General features: G+C 43.4%; 1 protein-coding gene across 2 annotated transcripts in view; it reads left to right on the top strand.

The window, feature by feature from the left end:
* Positions 1–2,219: 2,219 nt before the first annotated feature.
* The window catches only part of LOC311148441 (collectin-12-like), a gene marked incomplete at its 5' end in the record, with an annotated part of 61,298 nt that continues 36,321 nt past the window's right edge, over positions 2,220–27,196 (top strand). The window contains 2 exons of one of the 2 annotated variants that reach the window (XM_084185410.1): positions 2,220–2,589; positions 6,322–6,372. In XM_084185410.1, coding sequence (XP_084041536.1) covers positions 2,583–2,589; positions 6,322–6,372 — 58 coding nt within the window. Of the gene's footprint in view, positions 2,590–6,311; positions 6,373–27,196 lie in introns of those variants that run through there. The other variant, XM_084185409.1, reaches the window with a different exon arrangement.

Below are 27,196 nucleotides of genomic sequence, written 5' to 3' on the forward strand. Positions count from 1 at the left end.
TGAAGAGTGGCAATCAGTGATATGTTGTGTTGGATTTGCCCCAAACATAACACTTTGTATTCAAAACATAAAGTTTAGAAAATTGCCACATTGTTTACAGTTTTACCTTAGTGCCTTATTGCAAACATGATGCATGTTTTGGAATCTTTGTAGTAACTTGGTGTATTGATACACCATCCAAAGTGTAATTAATAACTTCACCATGCTCAAAGGGATATTCAATGTCTGCTTTTTTTACCAATAGGTGCCCTTCTTTCCGAGGCATTGGAAAACCTCCCTGGTCTTTGTGGTTGAATCTGTGTTTGAAATTCACTGCTCAACTGCGGGACCTTACAGATAATTGTATGTGTGGGGTACAGAGATGAGGTAGTCATAAAACAATCATGTTAAACATTATTATTGTACACAGAGTCCATGCAACTTATTATGTGACTTCTTAAGCACATTTTTACTCCTGAACTTATTTGGGCAAAGGGGTTGAATACTTATTGACTCAAGACATTTCAGTTTTTCAATTTAAATTAATTTGTAAAACATTTCTAAAAACATAATTCCACTTTGACATTATGGAATATTGTGTGTAGGCCAGTGACACAAAATCTCATTTTAATCAATTTTAAATTCAGGCTGTGAGACAACAAAATGTGGAAAAAGTCAAGGGGTGTGAATCCTTTCTGAAGGCACTTTATCTCCAGCCTAGTTAATATGATCCCTCTGTACTGCTAAGAGCCCTGACACAGCAAATGAGATCCCAACATCTAAATGAGGCCCAGCAGGAGTCTGGTATATAGACTACCTGTCACTCAGCTGCTTTCTATCAGCCCAGCCCTGATCTCTACCTGGGCCCTAATACCAACCTGCTGCTCCAATTATGGCTGACAGTAAAAAAAGTAAAAAAAAATTGCAGCCCTACGGAAAACACTGGATGACCCCTCAAATTATTTCAGACTGGTCTGGAACCCGATACCCTCCGGACTGTGTCATAACCCAAGCCCTTAACACTGAGCCTGGGTTATGCTTGGTTATGGGCTCTAATCCACAAAGAAGAAGATTGAGTCTCAAATGGCACCATATTCCCTATATAGTACCCTTGTCAAACGGGATTTGGTGCCATTTGGGATGCACCGGAAGCTTTAGGAGGTGATCTGTTGGCTGCTCTTTAAAGCTTGGGGGATTTTTCAGTTTTTCCCTGAAATCGATCTGTTTGTAGAATCAGATTGTGACTGAACGCATGCCAGAGGATCAGCTTGAGTGTGAACACCAAGGGAGTGTGCTGCAAACACACACACACACACACACACAAATGTAAGCACACACACACACACACATACACACTTAATGCTTTGTTCAATGTGGACTTAAGCGCCAAACGTAGGTAACTATCTATATTATTTGGGGACATTTTAGACAAAACAGAAATGCTGTGTGTACTAGTATCCCATTGACACTCAGTAAAACATGCAGCTTTAGATAAGATAAAAGAGGGTCATACTAATTGCCTTGATGTCCTAATTAGCCTGAGAATACCCTGTGTATTTGATCAGTGGACTGCATCTGCAGGGCAATGAGATTTCAGGGGCAACAAACCAAACCAAAGAGGGTAAGGTCTGTGTTTGGGTTCCCATTAGGCTGAATGAAATGGTCTGGCATTCCCAGCAACATTCCCAGCTGTGATGGTAGTAACTTCTCTCAAGGGTGATAATAGTTATTGGTGGTAGTGGAAACATCATACAACTTTATAAAAGAGCTGATGGATGGATATTGAACATTCCAACTGTTTTGTCTAATATCCTATAAATCCTACTTGGAAGTGAGAAAGAATGCACCAAAAAATTATGTAGTGCACTGTCTAAAGTCCCAGGCTGGTCCAGTGATGTTGGTTGAGCCCCCCTACCCAACCCCTTTGAAATGGTCTTTAATGTGTACCAGATTTTTTTACCCAGAGGACGCGATCGCCATCAAACCAGTAATCTAATCTCATCTCCTGCTAGCAGCTCCACAAGGGTCCCAGAGTTCGCGCTGAAAGGCATCCTCACCTTTTCCCCTTTAAGGAGTGCGAGGAGTGTGGAGGGGGGGAATCCGACAGGGGGGGAATCCGACAGATGTAGAACACACGTGGTTTGCTGTTAGAACGGGGCTGCAGATGCGGGACTTCCTTTGGCTTTGACATTTTTGTGAGTTTGTGATTGTGACCGGCGCAGCGCACTGGAAAGAAGACATCAACAACCTAACACTATAGCCACTGGTGCATTTTACAGAGCTACACAAAATATTACGAATACATGAACTTTTAACTTTCTCTCCCACGCACGCTGCACATTTTATTAAACTATGTATGCAAATAACGGAACAATTATGTTCTAACGGGATGTTCGAGATGAACATATAGCCTAACGGAGCGGTTCGTGCGCAATCCTTACATTTTGCAGTTGGAGGAGCTGAACTTTTTTATTTACACGTTTAGTTTTCTGTTCTCCTACAACTGATTCAAACCTGCCCGGTTGGACTGAACTTTGAGATGCGCAAAAAGTGACATAGAGACTCTCATCTCTTCTACACTCCTAACAGATTTATATAACGCCATGAAAGGTACAGTACGTGTTATGCACAGTTCTGTTAATCTTAAAATAGAGTTTTGAGAAGTTTTAAGTGATAGCTAAGCTATGATTTCGATGAATTCACAGTTTTTTGTATATGTGTGCGTGCGTGCTTGTTTGTTTGTGCGTTGGGTTGTGTGTTGCACATCTGGATGAGATTAAGTGCCTGTTGTGTGGAGTTCAACTGCGTTGTGAAATGACTTGGCCTTTCTCCGCCAGTCGCATCATTCTCTATAGTTGGACAATGAGAGAGTGGCTGTCTTTGTTTGGTAATTTGGTCCTTAGTGATAGGCCCTACATGTATGATAGCAGTGATATTTTTGGTCTAGGCTGCAGTAATATTACTGAAGTGAAATGTGAACCATATTTTACGCATGGAAGTGTATTGCGTATTTGATTATTTTTGGTATTTTACATGGATCTGTCATTTTCTCCTTATAAATCCATGTATTCCATTATATAGTTATGTTGCAGTTATGTTAACTCCCCTGTGGAACACCGTTTTGTTACCTTACCTGTGTGAAATAGAACTTAACACCATAGATGGGGGACTCTGATAAATGTGTCTCTCAAATGCAAAAGTGATCAGGGAACAATATCACTATGATTATATATTACAGGACAGTAATGTAAGTATGCACGCATGACTGTAAGTCGCTTTGGATAAAAGCGTCTGCTAAATGGCATATTATTATTATTATATTATAATGTAAAGAGCAATGCATTATGGGGGCTCAATTGTGCAATATGCAGAAATCGCTCCGCCATTTCCCGGTTGCTAAAATTCGACTAGTTCGCCTAATTTCAGTTTATGTGACAAAACAAGTATAGTGTAGAGAATCATTGTACCATCTAAACCGCTGTGAAATATATTTTCAATAACCAAAAATATTGTATTTTCAGCTGTTTGAAGCTGGTGTACAAAACCGAAAGTAACTTAAGAACGGGAAGCATAGAAATAGCGCACATAGAACAGATCTACCACTTCTTAGACTTGCTTTTAATGAGAATTACATATCTATAACTCACATTTCTATTTGAATTTGGTCAGATCACCCAAAAAGTTACATATTGCAGCTTTAACCATAAAGTACTGTATTGCAGTGTTGTATATTTATTGCAGCATTCTTTAAATTATGGTGAATTTTATGAAAAATGAAGTGGGAGGGGAAAGAATCGCTGGCTCAACATATTTAGAGGCCAGACTTGTAAGGGGCTATATTTGGTGCATCCGTTAGTGAGAATGCTGTAGCAATTGAACTGATATGTGGTAGTAGTTCCCTAAAAATGTAATGTGTATTGGGGACAGATCAGAGTGGCAGCAAGTCTTAAACCTTTACTGGTTTAATTATTGCCAAGTCCCTTTGGTCTGCTTTGCGCTGTAATCACAGTCAGTTTGGACGTCTTTGCAAGCGAAATAACACCAAATATTGATAAATATTCTGTACTATACAAATGCCTAGCAGCCAACCTGTTTGCACCAATCCCATGTAATTACAGTAAAATACCAATATTACGATTACAGTAGCATTTACTTTCTTACAGTATAGTAGGCTAATTTTACAGTATTGTACTGTACAGTTGCTCGGATATTACAGAAACTTACAGGACGCTAGTGGCAAGTTGCTGTGAATATTACAGTAACGTACTTTGCAAAGATACATCAAAAGGTACCTTGTTACGAATACAAAATACCTTGAAGACCAATGTATCCTTAACTAAAACAACATTCTCAGTAACTTTTTACTTGCTATTACTGTGATATGTTTTTATTTGATGAACTTTAGTTTAATGCACTGACTGTAAATCGCTCTGGACAAGAGTGTCTGCTAAATGACCAAAATGTAAATGTTAAAAATGAACGCAATACCCTTTGCAAGTGTTCTTTTTTACATTTACTTTTAAATGTTGGTCATTTAGCAGAAGCTCTTATCCAGAGCGACTTACAGTCAGTGTGTTAAACTAAGGTAGATAAACAAGAACATATCACAGTCATAGCAAGTAAAAAGATGATGTTACCATTACCGAGAACGTTGTTGTAGTTAAGCGAGCTACTTGCAAGTATATTTTTGTATTAGAAAATACAAAATACATGTATTGTAGTTCAGGCCAGTGAAATACAAATTACAAAATAGGTATTTAAGGTATTGAAATACCTATATCAAATACATGTAACAGAAATACTGCCTATCGTTGGCACTAGCTGCCTGGGATGTAAATCTGCAACAGTTTACTAACCACTGTGCTGCCAGTAATTTACTGTAAATTTACAGTAATCTACTAGCTACTGTGCTGGCAGTAATGTATTGTAAAAATTACAGGAAATGTCTTATAGTGTAGAACGTCTCATATGTCCATATTGGACCTCTCTGTCACACAGGCTGTATCCCAAATGGCACCCTCTTTCCTATGTAGTGTACTACCCACCTCCTCAACCTCCCCCTCCCCTCCCCCTCACACTGCCCCCAGTCAACACTGCATCTCTCTCTCTCCTACATCTGCTAGCCATTATCAGTGATGCTCTTATCTTTCTGCAGCCTCCCTGCGCTGGGTTCTAGTGTAGTGGAGTGCAGTTTAGTGTAGCAAAGTGTAATTAACCCAGAGAAACCGCAGCTTGTGGCTTTTACAGGCCTGAGTCCTCCTGTCTCCTTTCCACACAGAAAGAGGCACTTGATGGGGAGTTATATCCTCTATAACATACCATGATGATAAAGCTATGTGCTTAGTAAGGCCTATATATCCTCCCCAGAGAGAAAGGCATTTGTGTAGTATCCTGGGCTGCAACAAATGCCTGTTGGTGTCCTGCATCCATTTGGTTACCTGGGCTACGTCTCAAATGGCACCATATTCACTCTAGTTCACTACATTTGATTAGAGCCCTATAGGCCCTGGTTAAAAGTAGTGCACTACAGGGAATAGGGTGCCATTTTGGACACATCCCTGGGGCTTCTATAGCATCATTCTTCAGACATGCAGGATGTATCATATTATACATATTCTGTGTCAGTTTAACTTTTATCACATACACTGGATTCACTGACAAACATGGAGGCTAAAATGAGAAGTGCTAAAGTGTCTACATATAACAGTCCCTCCAGGATCTTGCAATTTTTGGTGTGATAGTTGAGGCTGGAAATGCTTGATTATATTATAAGGTCTCTCAACCAGAGAGAACCATGGTAACAGAACAGTTATGGGGAGAACATTCTGTCCTGACCTTTGCTGAGGTGGGGCGGGGTACTCATTCCTCTGGGGAGTTGACATATTCAGAGTCTCAAATGGCACCATTTAGTGCACTACTTTTGACCAGGGCCCATAGGGTCCTATAGTAGTATAGGACCCTATATAGGGAGTAGGGTGTCATTTAGGACACAGTAATACAGTGTATATGAAGGTTTATAGAGAGATAGATTTATTTGATCATTTAAAACACAATACAACCACACCATAATGCATTTAAAATCATCGAGGATGACACAAAAAAGTTTGAAAACGTAGTTCCATTGTGGTCCTCTTAAATAAATATAGTTTAGTGACACTGTTATTACCCCACGCAGTTGATTTCAGTGTGTGATGTGACTGTACCATATTCTTGATCCATATGGAGTTTTTGTTCGGGAACCAATGGAGTATAGGCTACACGGTTCATTTGTTGATGTGCTTGGGTGTGATTTTTCTCTCAGACCTCATGGTAACACATATGTATCTGTTGTCATGCCCACAGACGATTTTGCAGACGAGGAGGAAGTACAGTCTTTTGGATACAAGAGGTTCGGTGAGTAGAGCACAACTCTCCTTACTGTCTTTACTCCCATTTCCTAATGAGAGAAATATAAATCTCCCTTATCACCATCGAGTGATACTTTGCATGCGTCCCACGTGGCAACTTATTCCCTATGAAGTGCACTAACCATAGGGCTCTGGTGAAAAGTAATGCATTCTATAGGGAATAGGGACAGACACAAGGCAGTCTGAGTCATGTCTCCCCACTGCCTTTGGGTCAGGAAGTCAGTGATGCGTTCCACTCTGGACCGTGCAGGGTTAAACACAACAGCTCATTCTGGCTGACAGCCTGTGCGATCCAACCCCTCCACTGGTCCAAAAGCAGCACTCACAGCTTGCTGGGGTCAGGAGGTCACCGCTTCATAAACACACATACACTCAGTCACTGATAGACATACACACATCGTGCACACTCACACTCTCAAACTCACACATACACACAGAGAGAGTAAAAGAGAGAAGAGGGAGCGAGAGAGAGAGAGAGAAAGAAACAGAGAGAGAGAGACAGAGACAGAGACAGAGAGAGACAGAGAGAGAGCGAGAGCGAGAGAGAGAGAGAGAGAGACCAATACTCAATCATGAGGCATCAAAGCCAAAGGAACTGCACAACATTAAGACATGCTATAGATGGAAGGAAAGTAGTGTAGAAACCTACCAAAAACAAATTCAATCCCTTTTAGACAACTTCCTGGACAAAACATTTAACTGTAATAGTGAAGGTGTAAACATGTCAGTAGAAAGCCTAAACAGTATATTTGACCTTTCAGCTTCCCTATCAAATCTAAAAATGTCAAGCAGACAACCTAAGAAAATTTAAACCAATGACAAATGGTTTGACGAAGAATGAAAAATCTAAGAAAGAAATTGAGAAATCTATCTAACCAAAAACATAGATACCCAGAAAACCTGAGCCTACGCCTTCACAATGGTGAATCACTAAAACAAGACAGAAATTCACTACGGAAAAATAAGAAACAGCACATCAGAAATCAGCTCAATGTAATTGAGGAATCCATAGAATCTAACCACATCTGGCAAAATTGGAACACACTAAACAAACAACAACACGGAGCGTTATCTATTCAAAATGGAGATGTGTGGATAAACCACTTCTCCAATCTTTTTGGCTCTATAACAAAGAGCAAAGAACAAACAGCAACGACATATACATGACCAATTACAAATCTTAGAATCAGCTATTAAAGACTACCAGAACCCACTGGATTCTCCATTTACATTGAATGAACTACAGGACAAAATACAAACCCTCCAACCCCAAAAGGCCTGTGGTGTTGATGGTATCCTACATGAAATTATAAAATATAAAGACCACAAATTCCAATTGGCTATACTTAAACTCTTTAACATCATTATCAGCTCTGGCATCTTCCCCAATACTTGGAACCAAGGACTGATAACCCCAATCCACAAAAGTGGAGACAAATTTGACCCCAATAACTACCGTGGGATATGCGTCAACAGCAACCTTGAGAAAATCCTCTGCATTATCAATAACAGCAGACTTGTACATTTCCTCAGTGAAAACAATGTACTGAGCAAATGTCAAATTATCTTTTTACCAAATTACCGTACAACAGACCACATATTCACCCTGCACACCCTAATTGACAAACAAACAACCCAAAACAAAGGCAAAGTCTTCTCATGCTTTGTTGATTTCAAAAAAGCTTTTGACTCAATTTGGCATGAGGGTCTGCTATACAAATTGATGGAAAGTAATGTTGGGGGAAAAACATACAACATTATAAAATCCATGTACACAAACAACAAGTGTGCGGTTAAAATTGGCAAAAACACACACATTTCTTTCCACAGGGCCGTGGGTGAGACAGGGATGCAGCTTAAGCCCCACCCTCTTCAACATATATATCAACGAATTGGTGAGGAAACTAGAATAGTCTGCAGCACCCGGCCGCACCCTACTAGAATCTGAAGTCAAATGTCTACTGTTTGCTGATGATCTGGTGCTTCTGTCCCCAACCAAGGAGGGCCTACAGCAGCACCTAGATCTTCTGCACAGATTCTGTCAGACCTGGGCACTGACAGTAAATCTCAGTAAGACAAAAATAATGGTGTTTCAAAAAAGGTCCAGTTGCCAGGACCACAAATACAAATTCCATCTAGACACTGTTGCCATAGAGCACACAAAAAACTATACATACCTCGGCCTAAACATCAGCGCCACAGGTAACTTCCACAAAGCTGTGAACGATCTGAGAGACAAGGCAAGAAGGGCCTTCAATGCCATCAAAAGGAACATAAAATTAGATATACCAATTAGGATCCGGCAAAGAATACTAGTTATAGAACCCATTGGCCTTCATGGTTGTGAGGTCTGGGGTCCGCTCACCAGCCAAGAATTCACAAAATGGGACAAACTGTAGCGGGTGATTCGGACGGAGTCAGGCGCAGGACGTGTGAATCACAGAATATGGTTTATTCGTCCAATACAGCAGTTAGCAACAATGCGTAAACCAAATACAGTGCGCCTTCAATGGGTACTGGGAAAACAAAAACACACAGGTGAATATCCCGGCGATAAAAGTACATAATGCACAACCGAGCTAGCGACACCTCCACATGGAAACAATAACACACAAAGACATGGGGAGCAGAGGGAATACTTATACAGAGACTGATGAGGGGATATGAACCAGGTGTGTGTGAAAAACAAGACAAAACAAATGGAATGATGAAAAGAGGAGCGGCAGTGGCTAGAAGGCCGGTGACGACGAACGCCAAAACCTGCCCGAACAATGAGAGGAGGCAGCTTTGGAGGAAGTCGTGACAGTATCCCCCCCCTTGACGCTGCTCCAGCAGCGCGCCGACACCGGCCTCGGGGACGGCCAGGAGGACGCAGAGCAGGGCGATCCGAATGACGACGGTGGAAATCCTGCAACAGGGAGGGATCGAGGACATTCTTCACCGGGACCCAGCACCGCTCCTCCGGACCGTACCCCTCCCACTCCACGAGGTACTGAATGCCCCCCCACCCGACACCTCGAATCCAGGATGGAACGGACTGAGTACGCCGGGGCCCCCTCGATGTCCAGAGGGGGCGGAGGGACCTCCCGCACCTCAGACTCTTGGAGTGGACCAGCCACCACCGGCCTGAGGAGAGACACGTAAAACGAGGGGTTAATACGGTAATCAGGAGGGAGCAGCAACCTATACGTAACCTTGTTCACTCTCCTCAGGACTTTGAACAGCCCCACAAACCGCGGCCTCAGCTTCCGGAAGGGCAGGCGGAGGGGCAGGTTCTGGGTCGAGAGCCAGACCCGATCACTCGGTACAAAGACCGGGGCCTCACTGCGGTGGCAGTCAGCGTTGGCCTTCTGGTGACGCGCGGCGCACTGGAGGTGGACATGGGTGGCGTTCCACGTCACCTCCGCGCGCCGAAACCAGTCGTCCACTGCAGGAGCTTCAGTCTGGCTCTGATGCCACGGTGCCAGGACCGGCTGATACCCTAAAACACATTGAAATGGTGACAGGTTAGTGGAGGAGTGGCGGAGTGTGTTCTGGGCATATTCGGCCCATGGCAAGAACACCGACCACTCCCCCGGCCGGTCCTGGCAGTAGGAACCTACCCACATCCTGATTCACCCGTTCCACCTGCCCATTAGATTCGGGGTGAAAACCAGAGGTAAGGCTGACAAAGACGTTTCATGAATGCCTACCAGACCCTAGACGTAAACTGGGGACCCCGGTCAGACACTATGTCCTCTGGCACCCCTTAGTGCCAGACGGCCCACCATTCAACAGAGAGGTGATGGGGGCTGCGACCTTGCCAAAGCCCCGGATAAACCTCAGATAGTAATTGGCAAAGCCAATGAAGTACTGCACCTCCTTTACCGTGGTTGGAGTCGGCCAATTACGCACGGCTGAAATGCGGTCTCCCTCCATTTCCACACCTGAGGTGGTGATGTGGTATCCGAGGAAGGAGACGGATTGTTGGAAGAACAGACATTTTTCTGCTTTGGCATACAGGTCATGCTCCAACAGTCGGCCAAGCACTCTGCGAACCAGGGACACATGCTCGGCGCACGTAGTGGAATACACCAGGATGTCATCGATGTAGACCACCACACCACGACCAAGAATGTCCCGAAACACCTCATTCACAAAGGACTGGAAGACTGATGGAGCATTCATCAACCCGTACGGCATCACCAGGTATTCATAATGCCCTGTGGTTGTGCTAAATGCTGTCTTCCATTTGTCCCCTTCCCGGACACGCACCAGGTTGTACGCACTCCTGAGATCTAATTTAGTGAAAAAACGCGCCCAATGCATTGATTCGATCACAGAGGAAATGAGTGGTAGAGGGTAACTATAGCGAATGGTAGTTTGATTAAGTGCACGGTAATCAATGCAAGGGCGCAGACCCTCGTCTTTCTTATTGACAAAAAAGAAACTCGAGGAGTTGGGTGAAGTGGAGGGACGTATGAACCCCTGACGCAGGGACTCGGAGACGTATGTCTCCATAGCCTCCGTTTCAGCCTGCGACAGGGGATAGACAGGGGATATACATGACTCCTGGGAGGCACAGCGTCTAACCGGAGGTTTATCGTGCAATCCCCCGTAATTTGGTCGCCTGCGTTTTGGAAAAAGTGTACGCCAAATCGAGGTATTCGGGGGGAATGCGCACGACATTGTCTGGACTTTCCACCGTGGTCGCACCAATGGAAACAGCTAGACACCTACCCTGACACTCTCGCGACCACCCCGGGAGAACCCTCTGCGGCCATGAAAAGGTGGGGTCATGTAGTGCTAGCCAGGGAAGGCCCAACACTACAGGGAAATCAGGGGACTCAAGAATATGAAAGGTGATTTGCTCCTTATGGGTCTCCTGCGTAATCATAGTGACTGGTGCTGTAACCTCCCTAACAAAACCTGACCCTAATGGTCGACTGTCAAGTGCTTTGATGGGCAATGGAATGGACAGGGGAACCAATGTAATACGTAGACTAAGCGCTAAAGACCTGTCCATAAAGTTCCCAGCTGCGCCTGAATCTACTAGCGCCTTACACTAGGGACCTACCGTGTAATCAGGGAAGTGGACGTCGATGGTTAACTGTGCAGCAAAAAACTGAGCAAACTAGAATGCTATTTGGCCCTAAACAGAGAGTACACAGTGGCAGAATACCTGACCACTGTGACTGACCCAACATTAAGGAAAGCTTTGAATATGTACAGACTCAGTGAGCATAGCCTTGTGTCGTGTCTGTTGTTGGTGGCTGTTGCCGTCAATCAAGGAGTCCGCTTAGGCTGCACCGTGTTTAAAGGCTTTTATTAAAATCACGAGGTTACAGCATAAGTTACAGACCGCGTGGATAACTTGGTGTCTGGAGAAGCCCCGTCCCAAATTAATCTGAATGCTTCTGACCCTTCTTCGTTTTTCCCCCAGTATATATAAACTCCCCAAGATGTGGGTGGCTCCCTCTACTGTCCAATCCCCTGTCTACAACACACTTCCTGTCTGTTGTATGTGGCGTTACACTAAAACATTCCCTCTTGATACTAAAATCAACATTCTTTCAGTTCCACTTAAAAACATTTAACAAAGGCATAATCCTAATACACAACACTTGCTTTTGAGAAAGGCCGCCGTAGGCAGACCTGGCTCTCAAGAGAAGACAGGCTATGTGCACATTGCCCACAAAATGAGGTGGAAACTGAGCTGCACTTCCTTACCTCCTGCCAAATGTATGACCATATTAGAGACACATATTTCCCTCAGATTACACAGACCCACAAAGAATTTGAAAACAAATCCAGTTTTGATAAACTCCCATATCTATTGGGTGAAATACCACAGTGTGCAATCACAGGAGCAAGATTTGTGACCTGTTGCCACAAGAAAAGGTAAACCAGTGAAGAACAAACACCATTGTAAATTCAACCCATATTTATGTTTATTTATTTTGCCTTTTTTACTTTAACGATTTGCACATCGTTACAACACTGTATATAGACATAATATGACATTTGAAATGTCTTTATTCTTTTGGAGTGTAATGTTTACTGTTAATTTTCTATTGTTTATTTCACTTTTGTTTATTATCTATTTCACTTGCTTTGGCAATGTAAACAAATGTTTCCCATGTCAATAAAGCCCCTTGAATTGAATTGAACTGAATTGAGAGACAGAGAGAGAGAGAGAGAAAGTACTCCACCATTGTTCTGTTGATCCAAAGAGTCTGGAGGATGTTGCTTCAGTCCAGAATGAGTCATCCACACATAGTGTGGCTCAGGTCCATCAGGGAGGATGGGGGGATGAAGTGATAGAGGGAGGAATGGTCCCTCATGTTTAACCCGGCACCAGTGGAGACGAACTCAAACTGTGCTAAAACACAATCTCTCATCAAAGTGTCACCCGAGAGGAAGCATCCTGTTTGTGTTTGTGTGAGCGCAATGCGTCGCGGGCCGCCAGCCCTCCACTTATTGGATGTGTCCAAAATGGCACGATATTCCCTATGTAGTGCACTACTTTTGACCAGAGCCCTATGGAAGGTAAAAGGGTGCCAATTTCGACGCATCCAGACTAGATTACAGCTCTCAGGGAATGAGGCCAAATAGCCAAGACCAACTTCGCTTTTACGTTTATTTAAATGAACTCTGGACATGTGGAAGGCCTCGTAGGAGCAGAGAAGAGCCAGGCGGAGGAGAGGAGCTGCTGAACTATGTGCAGGCCAACCAGGGAGGGGGCTCTGCTCTTGGCCCTGGGAGGACTATGCTAAAAGTGGTGCACTATATAGGGAATAGTGTTTCCATTTGGGACACAGGCAATGGCAGCTGTTGGCCTGGCCTACTCTGCTCTTATAGGCCCTGCCTCCTCACTCTGGAGCTGTTATTGTACAATATAACTATTTGCATGAGGATCATTAAGTGCAGTGCTTGTAACCTTTAAACTATAGCGTAAATTAACCATTTATTATTCTCTATATCTAGCTTGAGTATCAATCCCCTGTAGTGTAATGTGTTTTAATGAAAATGGTTGTTCACTGCTACATGGAACCAGTGTGTAGATATGCCATCAGGTTCAATGGAGAGGGGTCTTCTAAACTGCATAGGGGAGACTCTCAACCAACATTGTACGACTTTACCCCAGAGTTTGGCCTAAAGACACAGACTTTGGTGATTCCACCTATGAGGCCCAAAAATACAGTACATGACCAAAAGTATGTGGACATCTGCTCGTCGAACATCTCATTCCAAAATCATGGGCATTAATATGGAGTTGGTCCCCCCTTTGCTGCTATACCAGCCTCCACTCTTCTGGGAAGGCTTTCCGCTAGATGTTGGAACATTGCTGTGGGGACTTGCTTCCTTTCAGCCACAAGAGCATTAGTGAGGTCGGGCACTGATGTTGGGCGATTAGGCCTGGCTCGCAGTCTGCATTCCAATTCATCCCAAAGATGTTCGATGGGGTTGAGGTCAGGGCTCTGTGCAGGCCAGTCAAGTTCTTCCACACCGATCTCGACAAACGATTTCTGTATGGACCTCGCTTTGTGCACCGGGGCACTGTCATGCTGAAACAGGAAAGGGCCTTCCCCAAACTGTTGCCACAAAGTTGGAAGCACAGAATTGTCTAGAATGTAATTGTATGCTGTAGCGTTAAGATTCCCCTTCACTGGAACTAAGGGGCCTAGCCCGATCCATGAAAAACAGCCCCAGACCATTATTCCTCCTCCACCAAAATGTGCAGTTGGCACTATGCATTCGGGCAGGTAGTGTTCTCCTGGCATCCGCCAAACCCAGATTCGTCCGTCGGACTGCCAGATGGGGAAGTGTGATTCATCACTCCAGAGAACGCGTTTCCATTGCTCTAGAGTCCAATGGCGGCAAGCTTTACACCACTCCAACCGAAGCTTGGCATTGCTTATGGTGATCTTAGGCTTGTGTGCGGCTGCTCAGCCATAGAAACCCATTTAATGAAGCTTCCGAAAAAACAGTTATTGTGCTGATGTTGCTTCAAGAGGCAGTTTGGAACTCGGTAGTGAGTGTTGTAACCGAGGACAGAAGATTTGTACGCGCTACGTGGTTCAGCACTCGGCGGTCCCGTTCTGTGAGCTTGTGTGGCCTACCACTTCGCGGCTGAGCAGTTGTTGCTCCTAGACGTTTCCACTTCACAATAACAGCACTTACAGTTGACCGGGGCAGCTCTAGCAGGGCAGAAAATTGACGAACTGACTTGTTGGAAAGGTGGCATCCTATGACGGTGCCACATTGAAAGTCACTGAGCTCTTCAGTAAGGCCATTCTACTGCCAATGTTTGTCTATGGAGATTGCATGGCGGTGTGCTCGATTGTATACACCTGTCAGCAACGGGTGTGGCTGAAATAGCCTAATCCACAAATTTGAATGGGTGTCCACATACTTTTGTATACATATTTACATTTTGGTCATTTAGCAGACGCTCTTAACCAGAGCGACTTACAGTTAGTGAGTGCAAAACGCCATGCTCTACCAACATCCCTGCCAGCCATTCCCTCCCCTACCCTGGATGACGCTTGGCCAATTGTGCGCCGCCCCATGGGTCTCCCGGTCACGGCCAGCTACGACAGAGCCTGGATTCGAACCAGGATCTCTAGTGGCACAGCTAGCACTGCGATGCAGTGCCTTAGACCACTGCGCCACTTGGGAGATATATAGTGTAGTACAGTGAGGGAAAAAAGTATTTGATCCCCTGCTGATTTTGTACGTTTGCCCACTGACAAAGAAATTATCAGTCTATAATTTTAATGGTAGGTTGTTAAAAAAAAAAACATTTTTAGCAGACGCTCTTATCCAAAACGACTTACAGGAGCAATTAGGGTTAAGTGCCTTGCTCAAGGGCACATCGACAGATTTTTCAGCTAGTCGGAAATAAGTATTTGACCCCTCTGCAAAACATGACTTAGTACTTGGTGGCAAAACCCTTGTTGGCAATGACACAGGTCAAACGTTTTCTGTAAGTTTTCACAAGGTTTTCACACACTGTTGCTGGTATTTTGGCCCATTCCTCCATGCAGATCTCCTCTAGAGCAGTGATGTTTTGGGGCTGTCGCTGGGCAACACAGACTTTCAACTCCCTCCAAAGATTTTCTATGGGGTTGAGATCTGGAGACTGGCTAGGCCACTCCAGGACCTTGAAAGCAGGGGGACACGTCTGGCACTACAGGATTTGAGTCCCTGGCGGCGTAGTGTGTTACTGATGGTAGGCTTTGTTACTTTGGTCCCAGCTCTCTGCAGGTCATTCACTAGGTCCGCCCGTGTGGTTCTGGGATTTTTGCTCACCGTTCTTGTGATCATTTTGACCCCACGGGGTGAGATCTTGCGTGGAGCCCCAGATCGAGGCAGATTATCAGTGGTCTTGTATGTCTTACATTTCCTAATAATTGCTCCCACAGTTGATTTCTTCAAACCAAGCTGCTTACCTATTGCAGATTCAGTCTTCCCAGCCTGGTGCAGGTCTACAATTTTGTTTCTGGTGTCCTTTGACAGCTCTTTGGTCTTGGCCATAGTGGAGTTTGGAGTGTGACTGTTTGAGGTTGTGGACAGGTGTCTTTTATACTGATAACAAGTTCAAACAGGTGCCATTAATACAGGTAACGAGTGGAGGACAGAGGAGCCTCTTAAAGAAGAAGTTACAGGTCTGTGAGAGCCAGAAATCTTGCTTGTTTGTAGGTGACCAAATACTTTTTAAGTGGGAGAACTTGCACAATTGGTGGCTGACTAAATATTTTTTTTCCCCACTGTATATGTGCTTTCTTGAGCAGGGGGACCTTGCGGGCGCTGCAGGATTTCAGTCCTTCACGGCGTAGTGTGTTACCAATTGTTTTCTTGGTGACTATGGTCCCAGCTGCCTTGAGATCATTGACAAGATCCTCCCGTGTAGTTCTGGGATGATTCCTCATCGTTCTCATGATCATTGCAACTCCACGAGGTGAGATCTTGCATGAAGCCCCAGGCCGAGGGAGATTAACAGTTATTTTGTTTTTCTTCCATTTGCGAATAATCGCACCAACTGTTGTCACCTTCTCACCAAGCTGCTTGGCGATGGTCTTGTAGCCCATTCCAGCCTTGTGTAGGTCTACAATCTTGTCCCTGACATCCTTGGAGAGCTCTTTGGTCTTGGCCATGGTGGAGAGTTTGGAATCTGATTGATTGATTGATTCTGTGGACAGGTGTCTTTTATACAGGTAACAAGCTGAGATTAGGAGCACTCCCTTTAAGAGTGTGCTCCTAATCTCAGCTCGTTGCCTGTATAAAAGATACCTGGGAGCCAGAAATCTTTCTGTTTGAGAGGGGGTCAAATACTTATTCCCCTCATTATAATGCAAATCAATTTATAACATTTTTTGACATGCGTTTTTCTGGATTTTTTTGTTGTTATTCTGTATCTCACTGTTCAAATAAACCTAACATAAAAATTATAGACTGATCATTTCTTTGTCAGTGGGCAAATGTACAAAATCAGCAGGGGATCAACTACCTTTTTCCCTCACTGTATACCCTGGCCCAAAAAAAGACCTAACTGGGCTTTTCCACTGCGGCACTGGTGTTGTCCTGGTGTTAACTAGGGACATTGTCCTCAAAATGGTATAGTCTGGGATGGGGATGGGGGGAGTTTTGGTGGTGATTTTACAATGCGATGTCTCACTGAAAGTGAAAGGGATGGTTGTGAAAGTGTTTCTGTCCCTTTTGTTTACCTTGTCTGTCTCAAGTTGTTTATCAGACTTCCTCCTCTAGTATGTCCTTCCGTTTAACCTCTTTTGGGGAATTCCAGACATTTTGGAACTGCGGCTAGCGCTAGTAGTCCCAGTGTTCTCATGAAATGCAGGCTGATCCGTAAGGCAGGTATTCGCAGAGCATTGAGCCAACAACCTTTTCTACTTTTTCTCAGCGTATCCGAACTCTCTCAGGACAAGATGGCTCTATTTCAGAGTGAGAGCGAGCAGAGTGAACTCAAGCTTACCTCAGGCATTCTTTCCAGCACAAAGACCTTGGGATCGTCATATTAAAAGCTAGAAGGTGTAATATCAACACACATGTCCCATGAACATTTTGAGACCACATGTTGAAATGTGTTTATGTGCTTTTGGTGGAGTCTTGACCCAATTGCTGACATATGTGCGGAGTCACCCAGATAACCATTTAACTCTCTTTCTCTTTGTCTCTGAGTGTTAGAAGAAGCTGAGCGGATATGACCTCGGGTTTATGCAAAGATACATATTCAACAGATATTGTTTTTTACTGTTTCTCCTTTTGCCCTCTCTCTCTCTCTCTCTCTCTCTCTCTCTCTCTCTCTCTCTCTCTCTCTCTCTCTCTCTCTCTCTCTCTCTCACACACACGCATGGGCTGAGTGAATTCATATGGTATTTCCATCAGTCGCTCCTCTGCCAAAATTGAAGCCAGCTCAAAATTACCTCCCTAGTCCTCAAGGTTTCGGACATATTTATTTTTCTGTGGGTGGTTGACATAGGAAGGCCATTAGAAGGAGAAACCCCACAGCCCCTTTTAAATCTGTGGATAAAGGAAGATTTGTCATGGGCCCGAGGAGCTGTCAGCCATCTTGGCCTTCAACCACCAACCTGGACATCAATACCTTCAGATCTTCTGCTGCCAGCTAGTGATGTGGATGAGTGAGCTCATTATTACTTTTCATTGGTGGGCTTTCATGTGTGTGTTTCCAGGTACAGGAGAGTAGAGGCTGGGAACAGCCAGAGAAGAACATGTAGAGAAGTAATTGTTGTAAGCAGCTGTCAAGGTGGGTGGACTCCTGGGATCTGGGCTTGAGGTCTGAGGTTTGAGGGTTTCTCTTGAGATGAGTCCCAAATGACACCCTATTCCCTAGTGCACTATAAAGGAAATTGGGTGCCATTTAGTATGCAGACTTCTTTTCCTTCTTCTCCCACACATCTGGGTTTGTGGAGTTGCGCCAGGCGTCCTGCGGACAGCGTTAAACCCAGAGTGTGCTGATCAGTTTCCTGCACTTGTTATGGTTTCACTCCCAGTCGGCACAACCCGGTACATTCCAGGAGAGTGGTGCGGTGATGATTCTGGAGTCAGTGCCCGGGCCCACCTGTGTCAGCAGCAGCAGTACACCAGCCGCACTGGTGGTTTCACTCCAATGGGACACACCACACGCAACCCTCCCCTACCCAGCCTCACCCCTTCTCTGACTCACCCTCTTCCTATCTTCACCCACCATCCCTGCCCCATGCTTGGTGAAGTGGGAAAATGAGTTAGTTAGTATTGAATGACATTGACATTGAATGAGGCATAGCGTGCCACTCAATCTTTCCCACTGATCCCAATGAATTAAGCTGCGTCATCAATCTGCCGGTGCTATGTAGTGTTAGGCAGCACTATGAAGGAGTGGAATGCACCTTTATGTGGTTTTCTTCTCTTACTGAAGTTCAATCAATCAAATGTATTTATTTATTTATTTTACATTAGCAGTTGTGGTGTTGCAGTATAACTCCCCTGTCCCCATATTGCTATCTCTGTTAAAAGCCTATTGTTGGTTTTGATGACCCTTTATTGTTGAAGGAATGCCATAAATGTGCTTACCCCTGTCTCTGCCTTCAAGGGGTTCGTTTGGGCCATAGGGGGCAGAGGGAGTCCCCTAGACGCTTGGGTTATTACTCTTTCAACATGTTTATTTTCTCTCCATCTCTGTTTTTCCCTCTCTCTTTTAATGTGCATGCTTTTGGCCTGTAATACAGTTCGATTGTACTTTGGTTATATTCAAACAGTTTGGAGAAGGCTTTATTCTATTTATGCTCATTGCATAAGTAAAATATTCCATGGCCATGCCCCGATTGACACGTTCCCTATGAGAAATATTTTAAATTCTCAGTGAATGTTCTTCTACAATGAAGTAAAACAATGAATGAGGATAACCCTTTGACATAGCGAGAACCAACAGAGCGAAAGAGATGAAAGAGAGCCTGGCCAATGTTTCAATTGGCTAGCTCATGGTCAAACCCATCTAGTAATTACACACATCTTAAAATACATTTTAAACCAACCGTTTTCACAATACTTACATTTTGCATAGTCAGACTTTGAGTCTCTGAAACTAGGAAACTAGGACACAGGATTGACCTGAGAGGCTAAAACCACATACTTAACCTGACCTGACTGGGTGACCACGTGACCGCGTACGGTCATCCACCTGTGAACCTCCTGCTAAGTCATGGTGAAAGCAGGGAGAGATGGGAAGGGAAAGTACTTATGGAAGTCACCCAGGGACATGGCTACAAACCTGAGGCTCAACCTTGTAAAACATTCCTGCAGGACTGAGAGAAAAGAGAGGGAGGAGAGAATGAGAGAACAGAAGAAAGAAGGAGAGAGAAAAAGAGAAAGAGGAGAGAGTGCCAGTGGATGAAGAATGAGTAAGAAAGAGAGAAGGAAGGAGAGAGAACGTGAAGAGGGAATGTTTAGTCAGCGGAGGGGGGTTGAAAACCATAAATCTCTAGCTGAAACACTGAAGCATAAAATGTAATACCAGTCGTTAAAGAGAACAGGACAAGTTCTTAATTTCACATCTCCGGCTCAGTGCGAAACATTCTAGCGTGTCTTACATATTCATTTCTCTGTCCAGGGAGCAGACTGGTCACACTGAGAGCATAAACCAATACGAGTAAAAAACTGAGGCTGAGGCCCTCATGGAGCCACAGTCAGGATGTATACAAGGAATTAACTGCTCTGGTTAAGGAGAATCCTACACCCGTAGAGAAACAGAGGGATAGGAGATAGAAAGAAGCATGGGGAGAGACAGAGGGATGGGGAGAGAGAGAACATTGATGGGGAGACTGAGCAAGAAGAACAAGAGGTGTTGAGAGAGAGTGGGGGGCTCAACCCAAGAGAGAGGAAGGGAGTGAAAAGGAAGAGTGAAGACAAGGTGGAGGAAAACAGGGCTGATGAAAGACAGGAGCAGGAAGAGGATGGATGGATCTGGAAGAGGAAAAGGGGGAGCTCTTTGTGGGGAGATAAGAATGTCCAAGATCTAGTTACACTCTGTGTGTGTGTGTGTGTGTGTGTGTGTGTGTGTGTGTGTGTGTGTGTGTGTGTGTGTGTGTGTGTGTGTGTGTGTTTGTGTGTGTTTGTGTGTGTGAAGGAGTGAGTGAGTGTTCTTCCCTACTGGGGAGACTCAGCCAAACATGGTGTTTATGTTGATACGAAGCAGGAGCTGCAGATCGTTTGTCCATTCACATGTTGCACCTCTTATATACTCACATACAGTTCTGACATTCCTAATTCTAAGCTATGATGTGTAGCTACATTGATATGGACAGTGACTATTTTCCTTCAATGGCTAAATAGCATTAAAGCGACCTATGTTTATAATGCTTTTATTATCTTTTTATTATCTTTCATTACATACTTTGGCTTTCTTTCTCATGCATTCACGTTCTCACTCAGACAGACACGCTCTCCAGACAGTCATAACTTAGTCCTATCGATTTGGAATCTCCCAGAACTATCTGAACCAGGCAAGAGTGCCAAGTGAAAAATGGCCTAAGATCATAGAGGACATTTATATTTTCTTTACAGAGAGACCTCCACCCATGGGCTCATCACCAAATCAGAGGCTGCATCTGAAAGGGTTCCCTATTCCCTATATAGTGCACTACTTTTGACCACAACCCTATGTGCCCTGGTCAAAAGTAGTGCACTAAATACGGAGTAGTGTGCCATTTGGGACGGAGCCTTTATATCAAAACAGCGATAAAAATATTGTAGGTAGAAGACAACAGTGAGTAGAAAAACAGATTTCTTGGGTCCAGAGACTATCAATTTTGGAAAAAAAAAGGTTGAAAGATTTTCATAGATTTGGCACCCTTTGTCTCCTGTACAACCAAAATGGCCGCCAAAAGCATTAGAAGAAGCTTCTCTTCTACTCCTTCAGCAGAATTAAACAGTAGGTGGTGTGAATTGAGGCGTCAAAGTGAAGATTTGGAATTTAGGGTGAACTGTGATGTTTTTGCCAGAGTAACACATTAAGATTAAACCTGATTTTAATTTAATTTGGTAATCCAGAATGTCAGTGACTCTGGCTCACCTGTGTGTGAGGAAAAGTACCTTCCCCCTACACACACACACATGCACGTACGTACGCACACACACACACACACACACACACACACACACACACACATACACACACACACATGCAAGGTACACAGACACACCATAATATCCCCACCATGTCCTTGGGCTGAGACATTTACATAGATTTTCTTCTTTTTGAATTAGGTTCAATATTGCCTCCTTTTGAGAGCCCTTTTAGAAGTTTTCCAAGCAGGGGATCTGTATCTCAAAAAATAACAAGTACACTGAACAAAAATATAAACGCAACATGTAAAGTGTTGGTCCCATGTTTCATGAGCTGAAATAAAATATCCCAGAAATGTTCCATACACACAAAAAGCTTATTTCTCTCAAATTTGTTTACATCCCTGTTAGTGAGCATTTCTCCTTTGCCAAGATAATCCATCCACCTGACAGGTGTGGCATATCAAGAAGCTGATTAAACAGCATGATCATTACACAGGTGCACCTTGTGCTGGGGACAATAAAAGGCCACTCTAAAATGTGCAGTTTTGACACACAACACAATGCCACAGATGTCTCAAGTTTTGAGGGAGTGTGCAATTGGCATGCTGACTGCAGGAATGTCCACCAGAGCCGTTGCCAGATAATTTAATGTTCATGTCAATACCATAAGCCGCCTCCAACGTCATTTTAGAGAATTTGGCAGTACGTCCAACCGGCCTCACAACCGCAGACCACATGTATTGCATTGTGTGGGCGAGCGGTTTGCTGATGTCAACGTTGTGAACGGAGTGCCTCATGGTGGCGGTGGGGTTATGGTATGGGCAGGCATAAGCTACGGACAACGAACACGATTGCATTTTATTGATGGCAATTTGAATGCACAGAAATACTGTGACGAGATCCTGAGGCCAATTGTGGTGCCATTTATCCGCTGCCATCACCTCATGTTTCAGCATGATAATGCACGGCCCCATGTCGCAAGATCTGTACACAATTCCTGGATGCTGAAAATGTCCCAATTCTTCCATGGCCTGCATATTCACCAGACATGTCACCCATTGAGCATGTTTGGGATGCTCTGGATCGATATGTATGATAGCGTGTTCCAGTTCCCGCCAATATCCAGCAACTTCACACAGCCATTGAAGAGGAGTGGGACAACATTCCACAGGCCACAATCAACAACCTGATCAACTATATGCGAAGGAGATGTGTCGCGTTGCATCCACACCCCTACATTTTTAAGGTATCTGTGACCAACAGATGCATATCTGTATTCCCAGTCATGTGAAATCCATAGATTAGGTCCTAATGAATTTATTTCAATTGACTGATTTCCTTATATGAACTGTAACTCAGTTCAATCTTTGAAATTGTTGCATGTTGCATTCATATTTTTGTTCAGTATAGAAGCCATGCCGAGACACCTGTGTACCTTTTGAGATCTCCTATGAACACAAGTATATTATACTTGGCAAGCAGGCAGTCCTTTGTTCTAGAGACCATGCTTGCTGTACTGGAAGCCTACATACTCTGTCTTTAAAATTATGTAATGCTAAAGGTGATTTTGTGTGTGTGTGTGTGTGTGTGTGATGATGAATTTGGGGATTCTAATTTCTACTGGTTTAGTATAGACTACCAATAAAAATCATAAATCTGTTTTGGGAAGTTTGAAATGTTAATGAAAGAAAGAAATTGACTCAGCCAGATGCCAAGATCAACCTACTGCTTCCTGGTTTAGAAAAACAGCTGAAGTGGAGAAGATGATATGTATTCTGGTCCAAATCCCAGTCAAACCCATAATGACTATCACATCTTCAGACGTGGCCAAGACTGAGACGGAGAGAATTTGCTGTTATATTTTATTTTCTAGGGCATTTTTCTAAACCCAGTATAGCTGTTTTTGCTTACTCTGCACATCCCACCACAGCAAATGCAAAGGGGTGGGTTTACGACAATGACACTAGGAAATGCAATTTTCACAATGACAGTTGGCAAGAGTCAACTATTTTTGACATGAGTTGGCATTGTTTTTCTAAAATCACTTCTTCTACAGAATTGTCCTCATCTTAGTCAGAGCTCTCGACATCTGGACCTTACACTAATGTGATCCACCACAACCAAGACTGACCATAACTCAAACATGCCAGCCTCAACAACAAGAGAGTCCAGTCCGGTCAGGCCTCATCAACTCTGTCATTGGCTAGAAAAATACCACTTATGCACGTAGAACAGAGGTGCATTCAACAAGGGAAATAGTTCGCTAACGTTAGCTAACATATTCCATTTGTTTTGTGTTAGCCGCGATTGTTCGCTAACATTAGCTAACAGTCTGAGAAGATAGTGTGCAGCGAATGTAAGTGTCTGTTTCGGGTCTAAACTGCATCTAAAAATAATCAAGTGGCCATGTAGACTTTCTATATTTAGTAGGAATAGCTAAGTCGTTTTCTGTTTGAATATTGTTGCTAAAAAGCCACAGTAATCCTTACAAAAAGTAGCTGTTTGATGTTTCACCGTAACATTTTGGAATGTTCATTCAAATCGTTCATTCAAACATGTTCGCTGCAAACAGAAGCCCTCAGCTCTCAACTTTACAGACTTGTAAGGTCATTTCTGTTACTTATTTTTCCAAAAATGTTATCCTAAAAGGTCAGTGCCCTGACCTGTATACATAAGGCTTGGACATTGTTTTTATCACAGAAAATATTTGTTCAGAGAGTTTAGAGTGAGGAGTGTTCTCTTCAGCTCATCCTTCAACTTGTCCTCACGAATACTAAACTACCAGACTACTCCATAGTAAGTGATCTAATTTGAAGACCATTTTCCCTGTGGTTGATTAGCGTGTGTCCCAGTAAGTGGTATTTACTTGGCATGAATCGCAAGCCCAGATGTCTGACAGTCAGATGTCTGCTCTGGATCCCTCGTCTCTAATAGGCTAAACCAAGGTTTGACGGCGGAGAGCGTGCCACTCTAGTCTGGCGTGTGTCCCTTCCTGTCCAACTAGCTGTAGCCGATGGCTCGCTGTCATGGCGACTGACAGGCCACTCCCCCGCATCCAGCCACAGATGTGGTAGGCCACCCAGGGGGAACTCCATCACCCACGATGCACCAACGCAGACAGGAGACGGCTTCTATTGTTACAGCCCTCAGAATGCAGCCCATGGCTTTTATGGCCGTGCCTGTTTTCTTTTGCATGTTGATCTGTTGATGTTGGACATTTCTGAGATTTTGGAAGGAAAACATATATTTTGGTCATATATCTTTGTCAATGTGGTTTCCTCTCACTCAAATGTGTCCGTGTGGAATTGTGCTCCCGCTTTCAACTCACAGAAGTTATTCTAATCTCACTTTTTTATCTTTCACTTGTAATTTTTGTCCAACTGAAAGCTGGCTTTCAAATGGACAGTTTTTTTTGCCCCTTTAGTAACAGTTTAATGCCACTAACATTCCATTGAGTGAATCTCCCTTCCTTCCTTTAACTCTGAGAGAGACTGACACACAACTTCTTTCTGTTTTATGTACTGGCTGTAACAAAGAGACATTTTACTAAGAACGACATTAACCACTTGAGAAGCTATAGATCCAACAAAAAATATACAGTCCACATTGGTTTTTAGTTTCACTATGCAAACTTTTGCAAACCATCTTAACATAATGTTCTGTAAAAGTCATTATTCCACTGAATGGCAGAATTACTTATTACAACCTAACCTTAAAACACCCAAATCAGAGAGTGGCTTCTTCCAGATTGACCAGAAACAATGAAAACCAAACCACGACCAACACCATAGTGGGGGAGTACAGTAACAGAACATGGGACTCCATTGGAATGCATGCCTCTGCCTGTGTCTCAAATAGCACCGTATTCCCTATATAGTGCACTGTGAGGACATGACTACAGTGATGCCATAATAAACCCACATGAAAAAATGCTATAGTATTCTATGGTTTACTGTAGTGTTGCAGACATGACTAGTATACTGTAGTATTTACTGTATTGTTTTTACGGACTGTAGTATACTGTAGTATTTTCTATAGCGTTTTTGTTTCATTATCTTATTTAATTTCCATAACCCATAGGTAGGACAGAGGACTGAACAGGCAGTTCAGCTCTTCTGCTCTTTTCTATAACATGTAAGAAATACAATGTATGGTCTATACTTGGCATGTAGGTTTCTCACTTATGGGTGGCACAAATTGGAATATGGGGGATGGGAATGGGCAGGGTATATGTAAATTATTACTGTAGTATATACTGTACTATAGTAATTACTGTAGTATTTTTGCTGTCTGTAGTGTTTTTGCAGATATTACTCTAGTATTTACTGTAGTGTTTTTGCGATCTATAGTATACTGTAGTATTTACTATAATATTCTACAGTATACTACACAATTCTATACTACACATAATCAAGGGATATTACAGTGTGTAGTATAGTATACTACAGTTTACTACAGAATTGTGTAGTAAGTACTGTAGTATTCTGTAATAGTATTGTTTCATGTGGGAAATAGGTATATTAGGTCAGCTCTCCATATGGTCCTGTTTCTGAGCGTTACTGAGCGATGTGACCAAGGTAGTGATGAGTTTGGTTGATGTATGTTAGCCTAGGCAGTAAAAGAGTTGGCCCATTGTGACTCTCTCAACCTGCTTCCTGTGAACTAGCCCAAGAATCTGTTCAACACTTTTATGGCCTCATGGTTCCTCGTGGTTTTATCTGGACCCCACATCTGCGACACTGAAGCAGACCTGCTGTGTTTTTGGTCTTACAGAACAAATACATCAACTGTACAGTACACAATGCCTGTAAATTATGACATTACATTGTCGGAGCTGTTTTGGTCGGAGTGTAACAAGCTTTTAGCCCCAACAGTGTCCTCACTCACTGTGTGCGTGCGTGCACGTGTGTCTGTGTGACTGGGGTGATTTAAGTAGAACCTCATGGCTCCTTCTGAAGTTAAATCACTTCTGGCAGAGGAGCTGTGTTAGGAGTTTATTCTCCATCCATCTCTCTGTACCACTGCATTTAACACTCACGCACACAAACTCAGTCATACACACCATGCAATCAATGGGTCACGCACATACCCTTCTTAAAATCAAACACTCACACACTTTATTTACATTTTAGTCATTTTAGCAGATGCTCTTATCCAGAGCGACTTACAGTTAGTGAGTGCATACATTTTTCATACTTTATCACCTTATAACATAACCAAACACGTAATGGGTCTTGGGTTTGACTGGGGCACTGTAAGACACTGTTAGCAGTTGTCATGGGTATGCGTCCTAAATGGACCTGGTCAAAGTACAGTAGTACACTAAGGAATAGGGTGCAGCCATGGTGGAATACAGTAGAGCTTGCTTCATGATAGATACCCAGCTAACACATTTGGTTCCTTGGAAGTTGTGGGAATGTATTTTTTTGGTTTCACATTGGTTGCCATATGTTTCCTGACCGGTAAACTGAAAAAAATAAAAAGTTGAAATTTAAAAATATTTTTAGGTTGAAGGGAGGTTCTGAGAACGTTTTATTCTGGTTCCTTGAAAGTTTTCTTGGCAGGTTTTATTAATGCTCTGAGAACATAAATTATAGGTCATTTTTAGGTTTTTGAATAACTTCCTTAAAACTGCCTCTGAATGTTTCAATAAGACTTTCAATAACACTGGGTTAACTTTTTGGAGCACAGATAGGCACAATTCAAATCAAATCAAATCAAATTTTATTGGTCACATGCGCCGA

This window comes from Coregonus lavaretus (genome assembly GCF_964263955.1).
Source record: "Coregonus lavaretus genome assembly, chromosome: 2".
NCBI lineage: Eukaryota > Metazoa > Chordata > Actinopteri > Salmoniformes > Salmonidae > Coregonus > Coregonus lavaretus.